Source organism: Kogia breviceps, chromosome 8, assembly GCF_026419965.1.
Source record: "Kogia breviceps isolate mKogBre1 chromosome 8, mKogBre1 haplotype 1, whole genome shotgun sequence".
NCBI classification, from domain to species: Eukaryota; Metazoa; Chordata; class Mammalia; order Artiodactyla; family Physeteridae; genus Kogia; species Kogia breviceps.
This window is the reverse complement of record NC_081317.1, coordinates 83,076,767-83,099,738: the sequence shown is the minus strand read 5'-3', so window position 1 is coordinate 83,099,738 and position 22,972 is coordinate 83,076,767. Positions and strand designations below refer to the sequence as shown.

The 22,972-nt window shown below is 41.6% G+C and overlaps 1 protein-coding gene across 1 annotated transcript in view; it reads left to right on the top strand.

The window, feature by feature from the left end:
* The first annotated feature begins 1,286 nt into the window (after positions 1-1,286).
* LOC131760996 (guanine nucleotide-binding protein G(q) subunit alpha) overlaps positions 1,287-22,972 on the top strand; it is a 291,093-nt gene continuing 269,407 nt past the window's right edge. The window contains exon 1 of the mRNA XM_059071217.2: positions 1,287-1,634. Within this exon, the coding sequence (XP_058927200.1) occupies positions 1,499-1,634 (136 nt within the window). The 5' untranslated portion in view covers positions 1,287-1,498. The remainder of the gene's footprint in view (positions 1,635-22,972) is intronic.

The window sequence follows — 22,972 nt, the reverse complement described above, 5'->3', positions numbered from 1 at the left end:
GACTCTTGGAAACTGGGCCGCTTCATTTTTCTGCTCAGGATTTAGATTTCTATCTCCAGTTACTTTGTGGACAGTTTCTCCTGTTTAATCTCCCCCGTCCCCCGCTCCGCGAGGCAGTGACAGTTCCTTCTCTTCTCCAGTCACACTCCACGATTGAGTGTATCTTATTTGCTACGACAGAACTGGGGTCAGAGGTGACGCGAGATACTTTCTAACCTAATGGCGTTTTAGAAATAAGAACGGAAAAGAACACCGAACTGGGCAAAAGCCGCCCGGCGGAGCTGATCCGCGCTGCCCCGGAGCCGGGAGCGGGAGCGCCGAGGCCGTCTTCGGGGGAGCCGGACCGGGTGTTCGCGGCGCCGGCCGGTGCTGGGGGCTTACTGGGCCGAGATCCCCGCCTTTTCGGAGGAGCCGCGGCCGCGTTCCGGGGCCAGTGGGCAGCTGGCGGGCGGAGGCCGCCATATTCCCGCTTTACCACGCCCGGGCGGCCGGCCGGCAGCTGCAGGTTGCCGGCGGCCCCGGCTGCGCCTCAGCGACCCGGCCCCGCCCCCCGCCGGGGGTGGCCGTGACCGCTGAGCCGGCGGGCCAGACCCAGGGCGCGGGAGCGGGAGCTGCGCGAGCGAGGGGAGAGCCGCACTCGGAGGCGCGCCGCGGCGGCTGCGAGCCCCGGAAAGCCTTGCAGGAGGGGCCGGCGGCCCCGCCTCCCGCTCCCATCCTCCCACGCCCATCCCCTCCCTCCTCCTCCTCCTCCCTCTGCCGCCGCCGCCTCCCTCCCGGATCTGTGCTCCAGTTCAGAGAAAGAAGAAAATGTGTGTGTGTGGCGAGGGGGAGGGCGAGCACTGAGCAGCCGCTCCGCGCCAGGCAATCCGGGCCGGGGGTGGGCGTCTGGCGGAGGCGGAGGCGGAGGCGGAGGCGGAGGCGAAGGAGCGCGCGGCGGGCGGGCCAGCGAGTCGGGTTGGCGCGCGAGCCGGGCGGTGGGCGCGGGCAGGGCCGAGGGCGCCCGGGAGCCGTGTCAGGCGGCGGCGAGGAGCGAGCGCGCCGGGCGCAGGGAGCCGTCGGCGGCCGCTCGCTGCGGGGACGCCCCGGTGGATGTGCTCTCGCCGCCGGGCGCACGGCTTAGGGGAGCCGCGGCGGCGGCGGCGGCGCGGGGGGCGAGGCGGGCCGCCCGTTCCCGGGGAAGGAGAGGCAGGCGTCTGAGCGAGGCCGGGCGCGGCGGCCTTCCCCAGTGCGCCCCCCGAGCCAGCGCCCGCGGCCGCCTCCCACGGCTGCCTAGCTCCTCCCGGCGGCTCGAGCCGCCAGCTCCCGCCGCACCCCCGGCCCACCTAGTGGCCCTGGCCGCGGCCCCCGCGGCGGTTCCCCGAGCTCATCCCGGACGCGCGCCCGGGCGGCGGGGGCTCGGCGGCCACCGCTGCCTCGGGGGAGCGAGGGCGGGAGGGTGTGTGTGCGCGCGTGTGAGCAGGGGGTGCCGGCGGGGCTGCAGCGGAGGCACTTTGGAAGAATGACTCTGGAGTCCATCATGGCGTGCTGCCTGAGCGAGGAGGCTAAGGAAGCCCGGCGGATCAACGACGAGATTGAGCGGCAGCTCCGCAGGGACAAGCGGGACGCCCGCCGGGAGCTCAAGCTGCTGCTGCTCGGTGAGTACAGCCGGAGCCGGCCGCCGCGGGCCCTCCCGCCGGACCTGCGCCCCATACCCACCACCCTCAGACCCCCGGGACCGTGGCCCCGGCCCGCGGGCGCCCGTGGCTAGCCCCTGCCCTCCCCGGGCGCGTTCCCGGCCCCTACCCGCACCCTCTTGGGCGCGCGCGCGCGTACACAGAGACGCGCGCGCGCGCAGAGGGGTCGGGGTTGCTCTGCCCAGGGCCTCGGTTTGTGCCTTTCGGTATCCCTAAGGGCTATGCACTCGGGGTGCGATTTGTCTGCGGTGCTTCTGCAATTTGCTCAATGGCACATTGCTTCGGGGAGGGGCGCGGGGGTGGGAAGGTGGGCAGGGGGCTTGAACTTCCAGTGTCGTGGTCGCGGTGCCCCGTGGGGTGGTGGAGTGGGGAGCTGTGCGTATGTGTGGCCCAAGGGTGGCGAGCGGAGCCACGTTGGGGGATGGCGTGCGGTGGGGTGGCCTGTGTGCATCCATTATCAGTGCTTTCCGGGGTCGGGAGCGAATGGTGGAACGGTGGGCTGACTCGCCACTGGATTCTCCGAGGAGCGATGAGGAGGGAGCCGAGTGGTTGGCTCTCGGAAGAAAGCGGGCTTGTGTATTCGCGGGGCGGGGAGGCAAGCCCAAATGTGTCACACGAGTGCTGTTCTCTAACCACCAGACCACCAAAAGGAGGGACCCAGAAGAGTTTCTTAATGGTGACAGATGTGTTTCTCCACCATTCCTTGCAGATAAAGATGAGGGATACGGGAGGGTTGTGCTGTATGGTTGTTGACAGCGATGGGTATCTTTTGTTTAATGAGGCAACCCAGATGTAGGCCTGAATTCACAATAGTTACCAGTACAGCCTCAATTACTCTCATGGAAGCAAATAGAAACCTTTTGTTTAAAGCGGACAGCATTTTAATATCTTTGGAATCTGGGCTAGAAGGAAAACGGGAAGTGAACAGCAAAAATTTCCCTTTAATCTCTACAAAATAACCCAACATTCTGCCGTAACATTAAGTTAGCAAGAAAATGCCATTTCTGAACTAGGAATTTTATTATTATCTCTGAGAGAATGTTCAGAATCAACGTTCAGGCCAGCGCGACATAACTCTGAGCTATTGTGGTAGGAAGAACAAACAGCTTTGCAGTTAACAGGCCTGAAAAATGTCTGCACTCGTGTTCTGGTTATTTGCGTGTATGATAAATAGACTTCTCAGACATTTCTGGAAGAAAAGAATATTGTCAATTCTGATTTGAGAAGCATGCATTTTCTTTCTTATCTTGAACTTTCTATCTCCTGGTTCAAGGAACCAATTGCCTTCGGGACTGAACTGCTTATGTACTGGATCATTTACAAGAAGGAACAAAATACAGTGATTACAAATAGTTACAAATGGTTAACTCACATGCCCTGCTTAATGTCTTCATTTTGAAACCAGATTAGGTAAATGTGCACATGTTTATAAAGAACAGAAGGCAAACCCTGGATAAGAGGGGTGGACTTTAGGGAATGAAGCCAGGGAAGGGGAAAACTGCAATTGGAAAAGGAAGATTTTTTTTTTTTTTTTAATTCTCATTTTGAGCTACTTCTAATGGCTGAAAAGGTGTAGTTGAATGCTTTCTGAATTCTCAAGATTGAGAAAAAAATAGAGGGGGAAGAGAAACGTATGGAGTTTAATGCATGATTAAGGGAAAAAGCATGTGTTTTAGAGAGACTTAAGGATGGTTTTTCTTTTTCTTTTGCCCTATGTACAGTCTTTATTTGTTTCTGTTTAGCTATGAATAGGGCATTTGAGGTCTCTTAGGCCAACCCCATTGCCTGAAATGTGGCAGCTCTGGGTTCCTAGCAGCTGTGAGTTAGAGCTCAGGGGATTTGTCTGTCTGAGGGCCTAGGTTTGAATGTCTAGGAGGAGGACTTTGGGAGAAATGCCCGTAGATGGACACTTAATTACAGACTGGACTTAAGTAACATATTGTGCTTTTTAAAAAACAAACAAACCAACCATATTTTGCTTTAAAAAATGAACTTGGAGATAATTTTATGAGGAAAACAATTAAAAGTTTACTGCTAAAGTGGTGGTGTGGAGAACTTTTTTTCTACCCTTTTTATTAGATTTTTGAGTAGGGTTAAATACAGCCCCACCCCAGCCCCCAAATATGGCCTATTAGAAGTGGTAGAAAAATATGACATCAGTTTAACATCTACATTTATTAGCATTTTAAAACTATACAACTTTTTGTTAGAAACTCAATCCCTAGACATCATGTAAGATTTGCTACAGCTTCATGTTCTAGGTATGTTGCTTTTTTATAACATAACTACTGCAGTACCTACACTATTTATATCGTCAGTGCTATATACTAAGTGTAGATTTGTGTGTGTGCTTGTAATTTTTGAGTCCCGGAGAGAAGTGATGGTTGATTTGAACCAGGGAAGGTATTGGGGAGGGTTTCCTTCTGAGGAATGCCTGATGTGCTGCTTTGATGCTGCTTTGCACTCAATGTTCATTCATGTAAATGATGCCCATCAAAAGGTTTACCAGTATTTTTAACTACTTTATTTAAATTGAGGAATCACCCTTATATTTAAATGAAATTCAGTGTAAAATTATTTTCAAAGTAAATTGTAGTTCGAAGCATGACACCATTTTAATGGATTTATTTGGCAGGGGCCCCTTGCAAAATATAAAATTAATTAGTTAATTTTATACTACGGAGAAATTAGAAAGAAAATAGTGGTTACCTGCCTAGATGAAAGTATGGCAGTAAAATTTGGGCTGCCTTGATACCTATCCAGCAATTATGCTGATATGTTCCAAATCCTACAGTACTTATACATTTTGATATTTATTCTTTTTAAAAAATGGACCCAGAAATCTATTACCATAAAATAATATATTAAATTCTGAATTCTTGTTTTCTTTATTCATTTTCTAAATTCATTTATATAGTGTTTATTTCTTAGACACCTCAAAGAAAACTGTTTGTTTTCTACATAGATATGCAAGAGAATATTTTAAGTTTTTATATACTTCCTAGATGTAAAGCACATTGTTTCCTTTTTTTTTTTTTTTTTTTCCAGTACGCGGGCCTCTCACTGTTGTGGCCTCTCCCGTTGTGGAGCACAGGCTCCGGACGCGGAGGCTCAGCGGCCATGGCTCACGGGCCCAGCCGCTCTGCGGCATGTGGGATCTTCCCGGACCGGGGCACGAACCCGTGTCCCCTGCATCGGCAGGTGGACTCTCACTGCGCCATCAGGGAAGCCCACATTGTTTCCTTTAATTAATGCTTATGAATATTAACTAATTATTTCTATTGGTGGTACATAGGTCACACTATTTAATATAATGTGTCTTTAAGTCTGTATAAAACAAGTGGCCTTGAATGCCTGCTTCCGGTCAAGGATATTCATGTTGAAATTTTCAGTTACTTGAAGACACATTTTTTCCCCCCATTAACCTGTTCTTATTTTACATGTTTTAGAAATCTTTACTCTTCAGATCTTAGTCATCAAATAGAAAAATTTAGCAAATCTTTTTTTGATTGGATTCTACCTATTGAAGAGGCAAAGTTTAGGCCTGTTTTAAATGAAAGAATATATGTTCTTGCTCTTCTAACTGAATTACGTATGTGTTTGGAGATTTTCTTTCTATTCTAGACTGGAAGCTTAGGAGAGAGGGACTGACGACTGATTCTATATTGTTCACTATTAAATCCCAGCTTCTGGCACAATCTCTAATTCATAGAATGGTCTCAATAAGTATTTGTTGAATAAGTAAACTTATTTGTAACCCTCCTAATAGAAATTGGGACCATAAAACAATGAAGACATTATAGAGACATGGGGAAATGTAATGTTTTTATTCTGTGGCAGAGAAAATCATGATCTTTTTAAAAAAAATATATGTAACTCTTTGAGCCAATTAAATACAAATGCATTCCAGGATAGGAAGTGTTAATGTAAGATGTTACATCACATATTGAACCATGTATTACAGCTCTGTGCTGGGTGCATTTGGGAATGATAACAGTCACACTTAAAATATGAAAGTTTACAGGAAAAAAAAAAAAGAAACCATACCATGTCTTGATTACTTTTTTTTGTATAGAAGCTAGTTTAACCCTCTCATCTTTTTGCCATATACTTTTCCCCATGATACACTCGAGAGAGTGAATTTTTAAATTCTCTAGAGTACAGGTGGTGACCGAACAGATTTTTACGATTTACCTATATATAATTACATGAGGAGAACCACAACAATTAAATCTTAAGCATTGCAGAAAGAACATTTTTAATTTGAGCGATGTACATTTGTATTGAAAACTGAACAGTTACAGAGCAAGAAGGCACCTGGAAGGCTGGGAGTGCTCTGACAAAGTTAGACTGTGTGGAGAGCTCCTGCATGCAGGTCTGGGTAAAAGCACCCACCCCATTACCCCTCTGTAGAGTTCACTAGGGGAAGGATGAGGATGTTGATGCCCAAATTAACCTAGAGGTTAGTGGCTGTCTAGGATGGCTACTCAGAACCGCAGAATGAAAGCTTCTTTCTGAGCAGCCCTAGTAACAGAATCTCCCTGGAAATACCATAATACAGTGTTTATGAGGCTGCTTTAAGACCAGCTGGTTTTCTTTTTGCTACTTTTTTAGCTTGCAAGTGTTGAATATGTTTCTAAATGTCAGGATTTGTTTGGATGTGTTTCCTTTTTTTCTTCATTTTATTTTTTTGGAAACAAAGTACTTATAGTTTGTATCTGAAGAGTGAAGTGGCAGCATCCCTCATAAAAACCAAAACTGTAGCTCTGACTATATAACAAAGCATTCAGAGTAAGATTTTTGCATTGAACCACGTAGATTCATTGTCTAGATCTGCCATATGACTGTCAATCTTGTACTTGTACTTACGTATTGTTTCTTCTTATGGGAATTTTGGGCGCAAATTAAAACCTTACTGAACAGTGAAGTTATCCTGTATGTATCTGTTCACATAATTTTAGGTAGGCTTAGGAAGGAGAACCAGAAGAATAATTTAGTGGCCATTTTGTTTATTACAGATAAATTTTATAGCCTCTTTTTCATTAAAAAAAAAATCAAACAACCTAGCTGTACCTTATAAGAGATGGCTTATGTTCAGTTTTCAGAGATGCCTATTAAATATAGTTATGATTTTTTATTACAGATGAATTTTTAAGGACCTGAAACAGCTTCTGCAGTTGTGAGGCTGCGTGCTATGCTAAACTTAGCAGAAAAGAACACATTTATCTTCATGATCCAGGCAAACTTACACTTGAAAAGAAATGAACGAGATTTGCCAAGGGTGATTTTGATTCCAGCATTCATATTAGTTTTTCTTTAAGGTTATTAGTTCTTTTGGTATTAATGGAACTGTGGATTGGGTGTTGTAGAGGAAAAATAGGGACCTCAAAGGGTACATCTTGCAAGAGAGAGAAGCCATTTTAAGAAGGTTAGGATTGCTTTCTCCCTGAGAAGGTGGAAAGAATGTGTTTTCACCAGACTCTCTCTTTTGGGTTGAGTGAAATACAAGTATTTGTAGCAGCAAATTTAAATTCTAATTTTCTGGTTGAAGGGGAGGGTGGTGACATTTTTTTTCAAAGGGAAACTTTTAAGCAATGTTAAGATCTCTGCAGAATTAATCCTAAGGGAAGTGTTAAATAGCAGTAGAAGGTAAAATGTGTGATTGTTGGTAATTAAATCTGTGGCAATAACTGACTACAGTAAACAGTGAATGTTTTCTCTTGTTCTCCGGAATGGAGTAACATTAAAGAAAGAGCTATTCTCAGACCCAAACTATTTTGTGTGAACAGCTGTTACTAATAAAATTATAGGAAGTGGTTCAACAATCACCTGTGATTTGTTACCTTACTGATATGTAAAAAACCTGGCTTATTTCTCATCTAACATGTAGTAAAAAGGAAAAAAAGGACCTAAACATGCTGTTGTAAATGAGTTCATAAATCCTAGGTGGTCATGAATTTGGACTTTATCACAAACAAAATAAACATCCATATTGCGGTGTTGAGAACCAAAGACTGAATTTGCTAAGTAGCTCTGGGGTTGACCTTTATACCTAGCCATTGTTTCTGAAATCAGTGCAGCATATTTTGTTAAGAGACTCATGTTTCAATTTTAAGAACAAAATTAGTATTATTTAAGAATAAAGTTATCAAGATATTTCAAATTCATTTATTCAGCAAACACTTGCCAGTTTTTGGAAAACAAATATTTCCTCTAAATTTTTTTACCAGACATACCATAAGAAAGAACAGTTGTATATAGAATGCTGATCATATAAACAAATATTAAGCACCTACTCTGTGTAAAATAATGTACTATGTGAGACACTCTCTGTTTCTTATTTGCCAGCAGGAAAGACTACAAACACTTTTCACAGTTGTTGTTTTACAGTTGATGCCCTCAGCCTGACATGGCCTTCTGAGTATTATCCTTTCTGGTTTTGGCTTTTCTATTGGCTCTTAATGCAAAGAAAAAGACAAAATAATCTGAAGGCCATTCTAGAAGCTTTCCGGGGATTACACAACTGGGGAGAGCAGACGGTCTTGAGAATTTGAACTCCTGAGTGAGATATATTATTTCCTTGGAGCAAGCATACTGTTTTTTGCTTTTAACTATGAGAAACTGTTAATGACCACTTGCCCTATGTTTCTAACTAAAGTGGAAGCTACATGAGGGCAAAGATAGTGGCCATTGTTTCTTTGTAGCTCAACGAAGCACCTTGTCTTGCTCAGTGTACAATCATTCTGTTGTAACTGGGGACTTGTGGGTGTAGGAGGACAGGGGCAAAGGTGGGCAGCTGAGTTCCCAGAAGAAAGAGCAGTTGAAGCAGTCTTGCTTTCTTCTAATGGGTATCATTGATTTGTTCTCCATTTACCACGCCTCTTTGTTGTTTTGTGGGCCACTTGAGGCACAGTTAAAGAAATTCTGTTTTAAAGGCGAGGTCCTCTTTGTCTCCATCCCTGCTTCTCATTCATTGTCTCAGGAGAATGATTCAGTTGAACGTTCTCATAATTGTTTCGGGTTAAAAAGCCAATAGGAGTTTATCCAGCAGTTTGATTGGAAAACTGTTACACAAGTCCTTTGAAATTTGAAAATTCTACACACCTTTATTACAGGATTAATCTTAGATTGTGAGCAGTTTGACTGCTTTGGAAGCAGATAGCTGTTTCAGGGAAGTGTGTGATGGATTGTGGTGCAGTCAGGAACCAGAATGTTAGTAATGCCATGGTATTTCTGCAGTCTCACAGAAGGGAGCAATAATTGATCCACAAATTAGAGAAAAAGAGCTAGAGTGAGACTTTTTGGCTCTATTACAGGAAGTGAATAGTGCTGTTTAGAAACATGTTCATAAGTATTTCTGTGAGATGGCCTCATGTTTTTCCCTTTGGAGAACTGAAATCATGAATTAATTGCCTCTTTCCAGAATTTGCCCTCCCCCCCCTTTTTTTATCACCATCACTTAGTAAAAAAATTGAAGTAGAATTTTTCTTTTGCTTCTTTTTTTACATTTTAAAAACTTTTTTCATCTTTTTCAGTTTCAGTGTTTGTTTTTTACATTTCCATTTGGGGAAGAGGCGGTGGGGTGACGGATGGCGTTTTCCACGTATTTCCTGGTGACTGCAGCTGACCAGTGGTTTCTAGAGAGAAACGCTCCAGTGTCTCATCCACCCATTGTTCAGTCTTCCAGCTTTTTGCTGCAGGCCCCCCACCCTGCAAAAAAAGACCCTTCTGTGGAATCCCACCCACCTGTTTATTCTCTCATCACAGCTTCCTTACCAAATGCTAGGAGGGTTCCTTAGATTCTCTGGTGTGTGCATTTCTTTAAGATTTAGGGAACTTCCAAGTTGGTGCTTCTTTCAAATATCATGTGGTGGTGAGCTGGTGAGAGGGGAAGTTGGGTGCTTGAATGCATTAAAAGAAAGACACTTGTGAATGTGCTTTGAGGAGGTGATTAACTTTCTGTAGCAACACCGTGGTCTGCAAAACAAAATACATTGTTATCGAACAAAATGTAAAATTCTCCTTTTCCAGAGGACGGGGACTTGAGATTTGGTGCATGGTTACCAGTAGAAAGCTAGCGAGCCTGTGCTGGATAATATATCACAGGACACTGGGTTTCAAAATAGGATGCAGTGCGTGTACTAGAAGGGGAGAAGGTGCTGTGGGCCTGTGTTGGGCAATAGCGCATCTTCCTCATTTGATGATTTGAACATCCTCCCCTCACTTACTTGAGAGCTTTAAAACATCTCTTTCTAATTGTGTTTCTATCTCAGTCAGTCAGGGAGGGTGGCACTAGCAGCAGCCTTTGCTTGCTGCTACCCAGTCAGTCTGAGAGGGTTCTTCGGTTAGTTTATTTTTTAAGGTAAAGACACAATGATATGTTCTTGCTACATGAATTGATATTTTAGGAACTACACCTTTCAGAGCTCCTTAATTATATTACAGGTTCTTTCCGCAGATGGCAAATGCAATTTTCCTCTTGTCCTAAAGAGCTGACCCATTTCCTGTGACTTGTTCTAATAATACAGGATGACTTTAATTCTTGTTCCTGGTTTGCCCTTAAAAGAATGGCAGGGTACTTGTTAAGAGTTTAAGTCTCTTTTCTCTCTAACTCTCGTGATATATTTTTGGAAATCAGTAGATCATGCAAGAACAACGGCACACTGGCTGTGTGAGAGTTTGTTTGAGCAGGCCGGGAAATACTCCTGTGGCTCTGCATGTTGGTGTGTGTAGCTGTGAGTATCTTTTCTAAAGCCTGTAACGGAAAGGCAGTCTGGTACTCCTGCCCTGCCTCCTGCGACTAACCCACGGGTGTTTCGCTCCTTTGTTCCTTTACTATTTCTATAGAAATCCGTAGAATGAAGAGACTGGACCAAATCTAAAGGCTGTCTGAACTTTGAAACTTCCTCTGCTTCCCCTCTGCGACGTTGCCATCTCAGCCAGTTTCCAGCCACTGTCAGCCCAGGCAGGACAAGGGGCCTGAGCCTCAGCCTCTCCCGGAGTGATGACGCTGGGGGGCTCGGCCAGGTCTGGTGGGCTCCTCCTGGCCGCCCTCGCTCTCCGCTCTTTCCCCCGCAGGCAGGCGGCTCAGAGAGTGCTGGGCGAGAGCTGTGAGGAGGGTGAGCAAGTGTGCCCAGAGCCACCCCTCCTCCCGCCCGGCACGCTGCTGATAGTCTCACTGCCTTTGCAGGGAATGGTATCAAAAGCCTCCTGTCATATCAGCGTGGGTCTCTTGCTTCCGGCAGGAAGGGCGACATCCTAGGAGACACAGAGGTGGAGCCTGCGAGGCGCAGTGTTCCTCAGCTGCCCTGCTCAGGCCTGGGTGTGTTTTCTTAGACACCCTCGGGCACCTGCCTTCTACTCACTCCTCCTCCTCCTTCTTCTTCTTCATTGGGCCTTAAGCAGTGCTTTTCATTTGCCTGCAAGCTGCTCAAGCGCATTTCTGCCCTTTTCAGGGAGAGCAGGTTGGCTCTTGGAGCCTGGGCACTGGGAGTGCCTCACACACCTTGGTGGAGCACTTTGGGGGCTCCTTTGTATTTGGAGCCAGTCCGTCCCTTTTCCATGGCCTTCCAGGAAAGATTTGGAATTAACCCTTAGATGGACCACTTGTGTCCATTTCTTCTTCCATTACTAGGCTCATTTTTTTTCCCTTGGGGCTTTAATTTTTTTAATTAATTACTTTATTTATTTATTGGCTGCGTTGGGTCTTCGTTGCTGCACACAGGCTTTCTCCAGTTGCGGCGAGCAGGGGCTACTCTTTGTTGCGGTGCGTGGGCCTCTCATTGCGGTGGCTTCTCTTGCTGCGGAGCACGGGCTCCAGGCACATGAGCCCAGTCGTTGTGGCTCATGGGCTTAGTTGCTCTGCGACACGTGGGATCTTCCCGGACCAGGGATCGAACCCATGTCCCCTGCATTGGCAAGCGGATTCTTAACCACTGAGCCACCAGGGAAGTCCCAGGATTTTAACTGAAACCAGAAGAACAGATAAGGGTGGACACGTTCATAATATGAAGTAAGGAGTTTTCATACTTTTTTGTTCTAAAAAATATTTATAATACATACATATAAATTGCTGTGACCTCTGAACTGCCCTTAGTTCTCATGACCATGGTCACAGAAATTTTAAGAAAGCAACTTCCTGTGTCCCTTGTCTGCATTCTGGAGAAAGGGCTCTATGACCAAAGAAGGAACAGCTAGACTTTCATCCTGGCTCTGGAGAAACATTGTTACAGAGCCCAGTTCCACTGGAAGTGCCAGGCAGGCGTTTGGCATTCCTTGCCCCCTTCTGGCTCATGGCCTTCTCATTATCTTATCAGCTCCAGGCTTGCTTACCTTGATTTCAGATTTGGAGTTGAACAGGTGCAGGGGAAAAGGAGAACAGTTGCAGGCGACAGAGGGTCATGGGGGATCTTGAGGGGCTTGGCAGGGCACAGGGTGTTGCTCCTTGTAGGGGTGGTGCACCATGTGTTCCCTAAGCTCTGGAGGGAAGGAAGGAGAGCAGAGGAGAGGTGCCCTGTGCTGTGCGTTGGCTTGGCCACATTGATTAGGAAGAGGCCACATTGATTAGGAAGATCCCAGCCAATGCAACTTCCTCTTGTCAGCTCCACTGCCCAACCCAGTTTCTTCATCGTTGTCACCTCTACGGCGCCCTTCCTTTCCCAGATGCTGGGTTGGGAGGTGAGCATGTGTAGAAGACTGGGTTTTATGGGAGGCATTTTTGTTGCATGCACTCTCTGGGTCCTCCCAGAGGTGGTTAGATAGCCTAAAGCACAGAGCTCAAGTCAAGCTGTGTCCTGAGGAAAACCATTCACACTTTAAAAAGAAAATTTACAACCAGGCTCTTCCAAGTGTTTCCCCCCCCCCCCCCATTAGCTGTTTAAGGTGATAGAAATGCATCTATTACTGTATTGAGAACTCTGGTAATCTGGTGATGGGTTATTAGGATGTCTCTTGCCCAGGAAATCTGCTTTTATGTGGCATGCTTCTCCTACAATAGAGTGCCTTCTCAGTTGCCCGAGGCAGTGAGTAGATAAATGGTATCATGAGATATTCTTGCCAAGGGGATTCTTACTCAGGTGGAGCCATGTAATATAGAAGTTGTTTGTAATTTTTAGCTGAAAAATGCACCTGTGTGTTGGTTGTGTTCTCTTAGGAGCTGTTCACATTCTGGGCTATAACATTCCAAATCCAGATAGCCGATTATTCAAGGTCCCTAAAGCCTATTTACGACCAGCATTCAAAATGGGCTTCATTTGTCCATGATAGAATTAAGAGGACTTCTTGATTCAAAATGTAGGCAAATATATTTTGAATACTTTGAATACTTTGAATAATTTTGAATAATTTGAGAGCAGAGCTAATGAGTGCTGAAACAAAAAATACTTGAAATCAGCCTCTATTTTTATTACCGATCACTTCCTGGTGTGTTAGGAACTAATGAATTACCATAGTACTGGCTCCTCTTGGAGCCAGACTTGGACCAGACATGGATTCTAGAGATGGAAGGGCCTTGATGGGTTCAAGGACTAATGAATGGGATGTCCTCCGAACATCCTGGTATCTCCTGTTATGTTTTGGGTCACCATCTAAGATGTTATCTGAAGCACATTAGAAATGACTAAAAAATTTGGGGCAGTTTTTAACTCTTGTAATGAGGAGTCCCATAAGTTTCCCATCTTCTGGTTGGAGAAGATACCTGTATGTTGCTTGATCAGTTTCAGAAAAATAATTTATATTTCCCCATCCATACAGTTCTTGACAAAGGTTCCATTTTAATGGAGGAAATCATGACTTCATTAATATTTCTTTAGGGAAATCTTGATTCCCAATATATTTTCACCAAAGTCACCAGATATGTCCTTTGAGAAACACATTTTCTGTAGTGCTTTCCAGACCATGCTTATTATGGGAACAGGGATTCTTGTCTAGGGTTTTTCTAAATCCCTAGGGTCTGTCTGTGAATTGCCACTCAAATTACAATGTATCCTTCCCAGGATTCATTAATGCATTGTGCATCCCTAGTACTGAATCACAAGGTCACACAATGATTTGTCTTTTCTTTTTAAAAATATTCTTTCTTTATATTATATATCTTCAAGCAGTATGCTACTGCCTGAACTTAGGTTGTTTTTTATTCTCTTTTTGGAATGAAATAAAGAACACTTGAGATATGTATCCTCTGATGGTATGGTTGCTTTCTAAAATAGTTTAAAAAGTTTAATAATGAGACAAACTGTTGTACTGAATAGACAAAGTTTGAGTCAAGAAGTGTTTATTTTCTTCCACTTAAGAATTTTCTTACATTGTTAAGAAATACATTATATTGTTTTCATGGCCTTTGAAATGACAGCCCATTCTATGTTAATATTATTTTTTGTTTTATTTTTCAGTGATTTTGAAATTTTATGAATAAGGCAGCTTTTTAGACAAAATATGAAAAAAAATGTTTGAAAATGTATCCATAAGTTTATCCAGAATGTACCGATCTAAGAAACATGATTGTTTTGTTTTTTGTATATTCCTTTCTAGTCTGCTTTCTTTTTATGTTTCTTGCATGGATGTAATCATACTGTACAATTTAACATTATGTTGTAAGCATTTTCTGTGTGGTTATATAAACTTCATATTAATATTTGGAATTGTTGTTTAATATTCTGTTAGAGGAGATATATTAATTTGCTTCCTTACTCTTTTTTTTGGCATTTAGCTTTCTCCCAGTGTTGCCATTTTCTTTCTTTTTTTTTTTGAATTTTATTTTTTTATACAGCAGGTTCTAATTATCTGTTTTATATATATTAGTGTATATATGTTCCATTTTCAGAATAATGCTGTGATGAAGTTCTTGGCATAGATAGCAGTTTTTTTTTAAACTCACACACTTGTTAGATGAAATGTTACTTCTAAGTTAGAGGATATGAAAAATTTTATAGCTCTTGATGACACACAACTTAAACATATTCTGAAATGATTGTATACAATTTGCAACATCGTGAGTATTATTATAAGATTATCAGTAAATTAGTAGGCAAAAAACGGTACTTGCACTTACTTGATCACTAGTAAGAATGACCATTTTCCCATATGTTTGTTTCTAGTTGAATTCCTTATTTTGTAAGTTGTCTCTTCATTTCCTTTGCCTATTTGTGAGCTCCGAACACACAAATGAAATTAGCCTTTTTCATATTTACTGCAAATAACTCAACCCTCGTCTGTTGTTTTTCTTTTTCTTTCTTTTGTATTATTTAATACAGAAGTTTTTAATTACTTTGAAGCCAGATCTGTTGATCTTTTGCTGTTCTTTTTTAAAATAAAAATCTTAATTTGGTTTAGATACTCCCTGAAAGCCAGATTTACTGTTCTTGTTATGGGTGAAACTAGATTGAATGTAATGTTTACACATCACTGTTGTGTGATTCTTTTTCTTTCAAAGTGAAAATAAAATGCATACACGTATAAATTCACACTATCTCAGATTATACAACATAAGCTGTTCTGTATGTAATTGGCTTTTCTCATCCAGTAGTATGTAATGGCTATCTTGCCATGTAATATAAATTCTTTGCATCACAGCTATGGCTTTTTAGTGTTGCAGTGTATTTTTTTGTCATTGTTCCAGTGTATTAGGAATCATACAGTGATGTGCTGCAGCTAGCTTGCACCTGCTCATAAAAGCCAGTTCTGTACATTTCTTCTCAACTCAGCATTCACTGAGTTCATTTTGGTAGCTTGAAATTAGCCATGATGGGAGTACTCATGCTGCATAAATTGGCTGATATTACGAATACGAGCTCCCCCCGCCCCCATCCCTGCAGAGCTAGTTGTTAACGATTTGCCAGCACATCACCATTTATATATACCTGACCCCATTGATATGTATCTCGTTTGAGTCCATTAAATTTCTTTAATCATCAGTGCTCTAGAGAATACTGTAGGGGATCGATCTTTGTACATTTATATATTCAGATAAGTTCCTCAGAGTTGGATCATCAGCCCAATGATAGCCTTATTTAAAATTTTGATACACATCACCACCCTGACTTTCAGAAAGGTGCTATTGGTTTATTTCACACCTCTAGCTTATGTAGTAACTGTTTTGGCATATTTTAGTATCATTAGAATTTTGGTAATCTGATGGACTGAAAAAAAAATCTTGTGTTTATTTGCATTGTATTGAAATAATTTCTATTATAAAGTCTTCATTTTCTTTTCTAAACTGCCTATTTACAAAAATAACAAATGCCTCAATTTATTATTTAGTTTAGGTTTCAGGTTTACTTTAGGTTTAGTTAATTTTTTAAATCACTTTTAGTTTCAACTTTAATAACTGAGGTATTTCTAGAAAATTGACCTTTTTATCTATGGAAGAATGGAGTGCCCTAGGATGAATATCGCCAAGGGAAAAAGAAAAAATAGAACTGATAAGGTTCTATGACATGTTTAGCTATGTGCAAAATTGTACTGCAACACAAAAGCTTTTACTTGTAGTGAAGTCCTGTTTATATATTTTTTCTTTTGTTGCTTATGTTTTTGGTGTCACATATAAGAAACTGTTGGCTAAATCCAAGTTCACAAAGATTTACCTCTATGTTTTCTTCTAAGAGTTGTATAGTTTTAGGTTTTACATTTAGGTCTTTGATCCACGTTAAGTTGATTTTTGTATATGGTGTGAAGTAGGGTTCCGATTTCATTCGTTTGCAAGTGGATATGTAGTTGTTGCAGCACCATTTGTTGAAGACATTCATTTTCCATTGTATGGTCTTGGTACCCTTATTATTAATTTATTTTTGCCTTGTCTTTATTACTTTCTTGCAATTTGTCTAGGTTTATTTAGTTGTACTCTAAAAATTTTCTTGAAATAAAATTCTTAGATTATTTATTTTAACATTTTCTTGATTTAAATGAGAAGTGTTTAAAACTTTGAATTTTTCAACTTGTTACTACCTAGTGTTCATATCATTCTTTTACACACACTATAAAATTATGATTTTTATTTTATCTTTGAACCAGGATTGTTTAAGACAGTTTAAAATTTTCCAAGTGGTTGTGATGTTTTTCAACCTTTGTTATTCCTTGTGTTACATCATTTTGATAGGAGAATGTGGTCTGTATTGTTTTTACTTTTTGGAATTAATTGTAGCCCAATATATAGTCAATTTTTGTTCTGTGGATACATAAAATATATACATGTATATATAATAAAAGAAATAGGTTATTTAATTTTACTGCTTATATTTGGCTTCATTTCTCCATTCTTTTCCTTGTGTGATTTGTTCAAGTTTCTTGTCGGTAACACTGATTTGGCAGTGCTTGGCGTATAAACGTCAAGCAGCAATAAGTAGGTTTTGAATGACTGAAGTGCCTGCTATATATATTTGATGTTCTGATTTTATTTTTAAGTTCTTCAGTATTATTTTTTCTCCTTATTTCCCCTTTTAGCTCTGACAATTTCTTTCTACCTAATTTTATTTTTTTAATATCCTATTTCAAACAGTCCATGTTTCCTTAAATTTTCTTGATAATACAGAGCAGCTATACTCTTTTTTTCTTCTGTTTCCTAGAGTATATCTTCCAGAGTGTTCTCTTCATTTTCCTTCTGCATGTTCTGTGCCTTGTCTTCATTTTTTCTTAAGAATGCTCCAAATTTTGTCTGGCCCCACTGTTTGTCCAAAAATAGTGTGGGTGGAATCTCATTGACTTCCTTCCCTATTTGTCTTGGGTCTGTGTGTGTCTTTCTCTTAGCACTTAAGCTGGTGGGCTGGATGATGATAGTATATATTCTATTTTTAGCCATTCAGTTGTTGGAGTAGAGTGGTGGTAAGGCTCTGTGGCGGTGGGCAGCTTCAGACTGTGGGCTTTGCCTCTTCTTAATTCTGTCGTAGTTCACAACCAGTTCCATTTTTCTTTTCTGTTTGCATGTGCCAGCCATTTTGATGAGAAATTGTTCTCATTTTGATGAGAAATGATGCTTTGCTGTTTGTGGGATTTTTGTTCTGTGCACCTGTTGGGTATATTTCTTTGTATTCTTAGACCACTTTGCACAGGAGGCCTGCTTTCCACCCTCAGCACTGCCAGGTCAGAGGGAGAGACTGGGATTGCTTGGCTGTATAGTGTCTCTTTAGCCCCTGCTCTGCTAGTAGAAGTGAGTTCCAGTAGGATGTTACTTATTCCTCCAAGTTGGGGGATACCAGGAAGTCTTTCAGGACCTTGGATACTAGCTTCCTTCAGCACTGCACTATTTTACCAGCAGAAGAGCTATGCAGGTTCTCTCTCTTTGATCTGTTTGCATTGCTTCTGGTTGATAAGTCCTGTGCTATTATTAATGAAGATGAGGTTTCCTCTCTACTTTTTTTCTTTTGTACATTTTGAGAGATAGAAAGGAAGTTGTTTTTTTGGAGCACTTTGCCTTCTTTCCAGGAAGTGTGCTTTATGAGTCTTGATGACTGTGATTAACACACGTGAAGTCTTTCATAGAGAGTTATAATTATAGCATTTTTTATATGCTTTAAAGTACAAACTTGCAGCCCGTACTTCAGTCACCTCTGTAACATCCGCCAATTTATTGTTATTTTGTTCCCCTCTATGTTCGGTGGTAGGAACATCATCCCCTAAGAGGAATTAATTCTCTTTGGTCATCTGTGTTGCTTAGAAAATGTTTGTATACTGAGCTGAAACCTATCCTGAAACTAGTTTCAGGTCCATCCCTTGGGGACATGGGACTCTGGAATCCCCTGGAACACATCTACTTTTCCAAGTAATTGGAGTTATCCTCATGACACTCCTGGAGTTTGCTTTCTTTGTGTTTAACATGGAGTTCTATCATTTCTCATAAGGCAGGAATAACATCTTGTCCTTTATCATCCTAGTTGTTTTCTTCTTTAAAAAAAAAAAACAAACCAAAATGGAAGCTAACACTTGAGATATGTTTTTATGAAGTCAGAGTAGGTAATCTTTCTGTATCTTTTCCCGAACTGAGATAATGTGACTTAAGAAATCTTTGCCTTTTATCTAAACAAATCATCCCAAGAAATATAGCAGTTTTGAGTACAGAGAGCTTCTGTAACTTTCCTCTACCAGTACCTTGATGGCTCTTATTTATTTTTTTCAATGCAGTACTACATTGTTAGCCGTGTTTTTGACCTATGGTATTCTGTAATCTGCATACAATCCTCTGCATTTTTGCATTTATTATATATTTGCATAGGGTTTTCTTTTTTTTTTTTCCCAATTGCTGAGAGTACTTATTCCTATTGAATTTCATCCTGATTCTGTTGGGAATGTCTTTCCAAGGTCAAGATCATTTTAGCTTTTTTTTCCGACTTCTAGTATTTCTAATCCTTCCCAGTTCATTCTCAGAGGAAAGTAGATAAACTTATCACAATTAAGATTTATTAAGAATTATATTGGGCTTCCCTGGTGGCGCAGGGGTTGAGAGTCCGCCTGCCGATGCAGGGGACACGGGTTCGTGCCCCGGTCCGGGAGGATCCCACATGCCGCGGAGCGGCTGGGCCCATGAGCCATGGCCGCTGAGCCTGCGCGTCCGGAGCCTGTGCTCCTCAACGGGAGAGGCCACAGCAGTGAGAGGCCCGCGTACCGCAAAAAAAAAAAAAAAAAAAAAAAAAAAAAGAATTATATTAAGGCAAGTGTTTTTGTTAATACTGTCAATAAAGACATGGAAGGTATTATATTTCAGATCAGATCCCCACAGTCCATCACTCAGTATGAATCTACAGTTGATTTGGTTATTAACTACTTTGTTGTTTACATACCTAATAGAACCCAAAATATACTATTTGAATTTTTTTTTTTACTTTATTTTTTATTTTTGTTTTACTATTTGAATTTGACCTCAGTATTTAATTTGTGTTGGTATAAAAGGGAATAGAGAAATCAAGAAAGAAATCTAGCTCTTTCTTGCTAGACTGTTGCCTGGTCTCCTGTCATAGAAGGCAGTCAGGTTGCCCTGCTTCAGTGGAACTCACACTTCTGGCCTTTGGGTGGGTGGGGTGGGGTGTGTAAGGTGGTAGCACCCCTGGCACTGCACATGGTGACTGGTCAGTTTTAATCTCTCCTTACATCCTGAAGTTTAGGTTATCAACAAGTTTATAAAGGGCATGATTGTTAAGGAGTGAAGGAGCATTTTCTTATTCCTTGTCCTCTTTGGGTTCTAATTTCCATGTAGAAGAAAAGGAATATTTTTGGAGAAACAGATTTCATTTGGTACCTATTTTCTTTACAGCCAAATTGGTTTAACTGCTCTTTTTCTCCCCATAAGGCAAGTCGTTCTTAAAGACAGAAAGCCAACTTACAATTCTGTGTACTTTATTTTATAGAATTAGACATCATGTTCACATTTTTAGCAACTGCATTAAATTTTCTCATTTAGGAAATTCGGTGGTTGAGTGGAAGTTGTTTTATTCATTGTGGGTGTGTATGTGTTTTTGTGTATGTGTGTATGTATATGTGTGTGTGTGTGTATAATTGTTTAATATGAAATAAACCTAGTCCCTCCAGTTGGATGGTGGTGGTCATGGTGGGAGAGAAGTTGATAGTAAATTATTGTTTCTTTAGCAAAAAATTGAGAAGGGATCTTGTCCTCCCTTACCCCGGTCTCTCTCTTTTAAAAAAAAAAAATATTTATATATTTATTTATTTATTTGGTTGCACAAGGTCTTAGTTGTGGCACGTGGGCTCCTTAGTTGTGGCACGCGAATGCAGCATGCATGTGGGATCTAATTCCCTGACTAGGGATTGAACCCTGGCCCGCTGCATTGGGAGCACGGAGTCTTAGCCACTGTGCCACCAGGGAAGTCCTCCCCGCCCTTGTCTCTTAATTGAGTCTGGCCTGTGCCCATGTGGCTGTCAACCACAGGTAGACGGCTCTTCTTCACAGTGGGTAGATATTGAGGCAGCCCAGGATATTGCCTTTTTCTAGAACTTTTAACCGAAAAGTGGACTGTATGACAATATGAGGACATCACCTTTAGAGGGACAGTCTTTCTTCCTGCCCGTGTGTATATATATGCTGCTCAAACACACCTTAACGTTGTTTAACTTCTCACCTTGGAAAAATGGGCTTATTCCTCGTAAGCAGTGCTATCAGGAGTAAGCTTATTTCTTCATTAATTTGGTAATTTATCAGAATGTATTCTATTCTAGCCCTGATTGTTATAGCTTGTTGAAATGCCTGATGTCATTTTTGTTTCCTTCTCCCTTACCATGAGGATTATTCTAAAAAAAAAATTGGCGTTTATACCAGGGTTTTAAAAGTGTTCTATACCTGGCTTTACAACAGGGCTCACTGTCCTAATTCCCGTTATAGTTAACAAGATATTGTATGCCTTTCAGGAGATGTTAGCCTTGGAAGCCAAACCTGAGTTTTAAAAATACGCTGACTGTGTATGGGTACATTATGGCTAGGTTCCAAGATGTGTGGAATCTCACAAGGTAAGGATTGCTCATGGAAGTAATCCTGATTTGCTGAAGTGCTCTTTGAGGAGCTGCCCTCGTTGTAAGTGTGCTTCTTGTATAATTTTGATGATCAGTATTCCTTTTAAGAAAAAAAAATGTGGTTGTGCTGACATTTACTTTGAGCAAATGAGTATAGTTCATATCTGTTGAAGTTCAAATTAATAATGCATGGCTACACAAGTGCTTTTTCCAATCCTTTTTGTGTGTCCTTGCATGTAAACTCTTAGAACTCACGGTAAATCAGATGCTGCAGAGTCTGTTTGATTTTTTTTTTTTTTCCCCTGTCTTCCCTATTTTCCAGTGGGTGGCTTGCCAGAGCAAGGGAATGCAGTGAATAAATTTATCAGCATCAGAATTTATACAATAATTTTATTTTATTAAAAATTAAATATTTTGGTGTAAAGGTTTTCATTTTTACAGGTGTCCTTTGTTTGCCAAAAAAAAAAGATCATCTTTTAGATAGCTCCTTACTGTGTTTTCAAGACTTCTTTTCCAGCTGAAAAGAGAAAGATAAAGGGCAAATATTAGTACTAATTCTTGTATTGCATGTTTTTTCTTTTACAGTTATTCCTTTCCTCTTAGTCCCTGGGTGATGAATAGGTTATCTTGAAACCGTAAAGACTTAGCTTCTGTATCAGTGCTGTTTAGGTACAAATGCCATCTGGCCTCTGAGTATGAGCTCAGTCCTGACTGTAGGACGGGGAGAATCTGCACTGGTGAAATACTCTAGCAAAGCCAAACAATCCAGGTTGCAGAGAATGCTTGGCTTCTCTCTCATTTATAGGAGGAATAACATCACACACAGTGCTAAACGTCATTAGCAGAAAACTGAAATTTACTCCTGGGAGGCCAAGAAACACATGCAGTCACCTCATGTGATCTTTTACCCCATCCAGGCAAGGCCATAGCTCTGAGGTTAAGAAAATTGTGTGTTACATTGCAGTATCTTCTCCTTGTGAGTTAGAAGGGAAGCCTCAAACCTGCCTTTGTTACTTTGCAGAGTTTTAAGTTAGCACACGTTTGTAAACATCTCAACTTTCATCATCACTTTGCAGTAAATTTACAAAAGGCAAATTTCAGGAGACCTTCAGATAAGCAATTTTTTCTGAAAGCATGTTAAAAACCAAAGGGGAAAAGCACTATCCCAGGTTAAATGATGCTTAAGAATGTTTTAGTCCGAAGATTTCAGCTTATTTTTATTATTATTTTTTTGGCAGTACTAATTAGACACACGCTGAGAACAGGGAAAAGAAAGCAATAGTAGGTTTACTCCTTAGTGTCTGGTAGAGTTTTTGCCTCTAAGATTTTTTTGTGTTAAACAACACTTTCCTTGGTGGGGGACCGGTTCCATATTTCAGTGGAAGAAGACGGTCCTAATGAATTGGGATCTTGTGGGACAGGGACGATATATTTCTTTTTTACACACATAATTGCAGCCAGGTGGAAATGTGTAATTACATTTCTTATTATACATACATAATGAATTTGTTTTATATCCTGCTACTTCCTGAAGTTAGGCGACAGGTTAAAGGAAATTTATGCAGGTAGAACTGTCATATCTACCTATATCCTAAATGTATTTCACATACCCAACCTCCCCAAGTTCCCCCAAAATACCTCCGTATGATAGTTTGTGCCTCTGATAAGTAGCCAGAGCTTTAAATCAGTAGCAGGATTAGAATTCAAGCTCCAAGAATGTGTCGTGACCCTGTGCAGGAAAGAGTTAACATAACAGGTCTGGCTGCTGTCCTTTGAAAGAAGATTGGCCCTTGGCTGGCATCTGCGAACTTGGATTTCCAGAGAGTTTCCCACCACTCTCACAACTGATTAGA